The sequence below is a fragment of the Myotis davidii genome, unplaced genomic scaffold (assembly GCF_000327345.1).
Source record: "Myotis davidii unplaced genomic scaffold, ASM32734v1 scaffold1238, whole genome shotgun sequence".
In the NCBI taxonomy this organism is placed as follows: domain Eukaryota; kingdom Metazoa; phylum Chordata; class Mammalia; order Chiroptera; family Vespertilionidae; genus Myotis; species Myotis davidii.
The window spans coordinates 547,481-549,159 of NW_006289106.1; the positions used below are offsets into that span (position 1 = coordinate 547,481).

At 56.6% G+C, this 1,679-nt stretch overlaps 1 protein-coding gene across 1 annotated transcript in view; it reads left to right on the top strand.

Annotated features, from left to right (window-relative positions):
* CACNA1A (calcium voltage-gated channel subunit alpha1 A) overlaps positions 1–1,679 on the top strand; it is a 259,443-nt gene that overhangs the window by 159,489 nt on the left and 98,275 nt on the right. The window contains exon 19 of the mRNA XM_015562412.1: positions 1,370–1,673. Within this exon, the coding sequence (XP_015417898.1) occupies positions 1,370–1,673 (304 nt within the window). The remainder of the gene's footprint in view (positions 1–1,369; positions 1,674–1,679) is intronic.

Consider the following 1,679-nt stretch of genomic DNA (forward strand, 5'->3'; position numbering starts at 1 on the left):
CGGGATTTTTAAATATATTTGTCAGGAAAGGCTTCACAGAGAATGTAACAAGGGCCAAAGGAGGAAGGAGTCATGGAGGATCAGGGGCAGATCATCAGGACCTCGTGAACCGTGGGGAGGACTTAAACTTTTGTTGGGAGTTACGAGGGAGCCATGGAAGAAGGTTCTTGAGCAGAAGGACAGGATCTGACTCCGGAGCTGACAGGCGCCATCTGGCTGCTGTCAGGGGAACAGACGGGGTGAAGGCTGGAGCCAGGAAACCAGGTTGGAGATGACTGCTCTGTCCATGCAGGAGATAGTGGTGGCTGGACCCGAGTGGTGGCTGAGGAGGCGATGGATACAGCTGAATTCTAGACAGAGTGTGACAGTAGAGAGAGTGGACAGAGTTTGCTGGTGGGTCACAGGTGGTGAGAATGAAGGTGTCTTGATGGAAGAAAGATTTGTTAACACCAATATTCTTAATTGTGCCTTTGTGGGGTGTCCTGGGAATTCTGCACACTGTGGGGCAATGCATCATGGGACAATGGGAAGGAGGCTTTCTTTCCCCAAGTAGAAGGAAGTGGCTTGGAATGGGGAGGCCGGAAGATTCATGCTCAGGCAGCCATGGAAGGCCAGGGTCTGTAGGAAGCTACTCTGCAGGCTGCTTTGCCTCAGTGCGTAAATAGGAACCTCCCATAGGCTTCTAAGTGCCCCCTCTGGCTCTCCTGGGACTCCTGGGCCAGTGGTCGGCAAACTGCGGCTCTCAAGCCACATGCGGCTCTTTGGCCCCTTGAGTGTGGGTGGCTCTTCCACAAAATACCGACTTCTGCGCATGGGCCACGAAGTTTCAATCGCACTGTACGTGCGCGCCAGCACCTGGTATTTTGTGGAAGAGCCACACTCAAGGGGCCAAAGAGCCACATGTGGCTCGCGAGCCGCAGTTTGCCGACCACTGTCCTAGACCTCCTATGACCCGAACGAACTGCAGGGTGGCAGGCGGTGCAGGGCCTCCAGATCTGCTCCAGGCCAGTGTCCATTATGATCGGCTATGTCGGAAGTTAAAATACTTGGAATATCCAGACTGCCTCCAGGGAGTCATGTGCTCTACTATAAAGAGAACTATGAGGGCACCCACCTGGGCTGAGACCCCCATCGACCAAAATGCCCAGCCAGGTGGAGATTTCCATTGTGTATCTGGACTGAGATGCCCACCTGGGCCAAGAGACCCGTAAAGCCAAGATGTCCAGCCAGGTTGAATTTTCCACAGTGGAGACACCTACTTGGGCCGAGATGCCCACCTGGGCCGAGATGCCCGCGTTGGTCAAGTCTGCCGTAAGTTCAGTGTTCCGTGCAGGTACCGTGGTCTAATCCTCGCACCCTCCCCTTGCAGGAAAGAGCAACAGAAGAACCAGAAGCCGGTCAAGTCCGTGTGGGAGCAGCGGACCAGCGAGATGCGCAAACAGAACCTGCTGGCCAGCCGGGAGGCCCTGTACAACGAGATGGACCCCGACGAGCGCTGGAAAGCTACCTTCGCCCGGCACCTGCGGCCCGATATGAAGACCCACCTGGACCGGCCGCTGGTGGTGGACCCCCAGGAGAACCGCAACAACAACACCAACAAGAGCCGGGCCGCCGAGCCCACGGTAGACCAGCGCCTGGGCCAGCAGCGGGCCGAGGACTTCCTTCGGAAACAGGCGCGC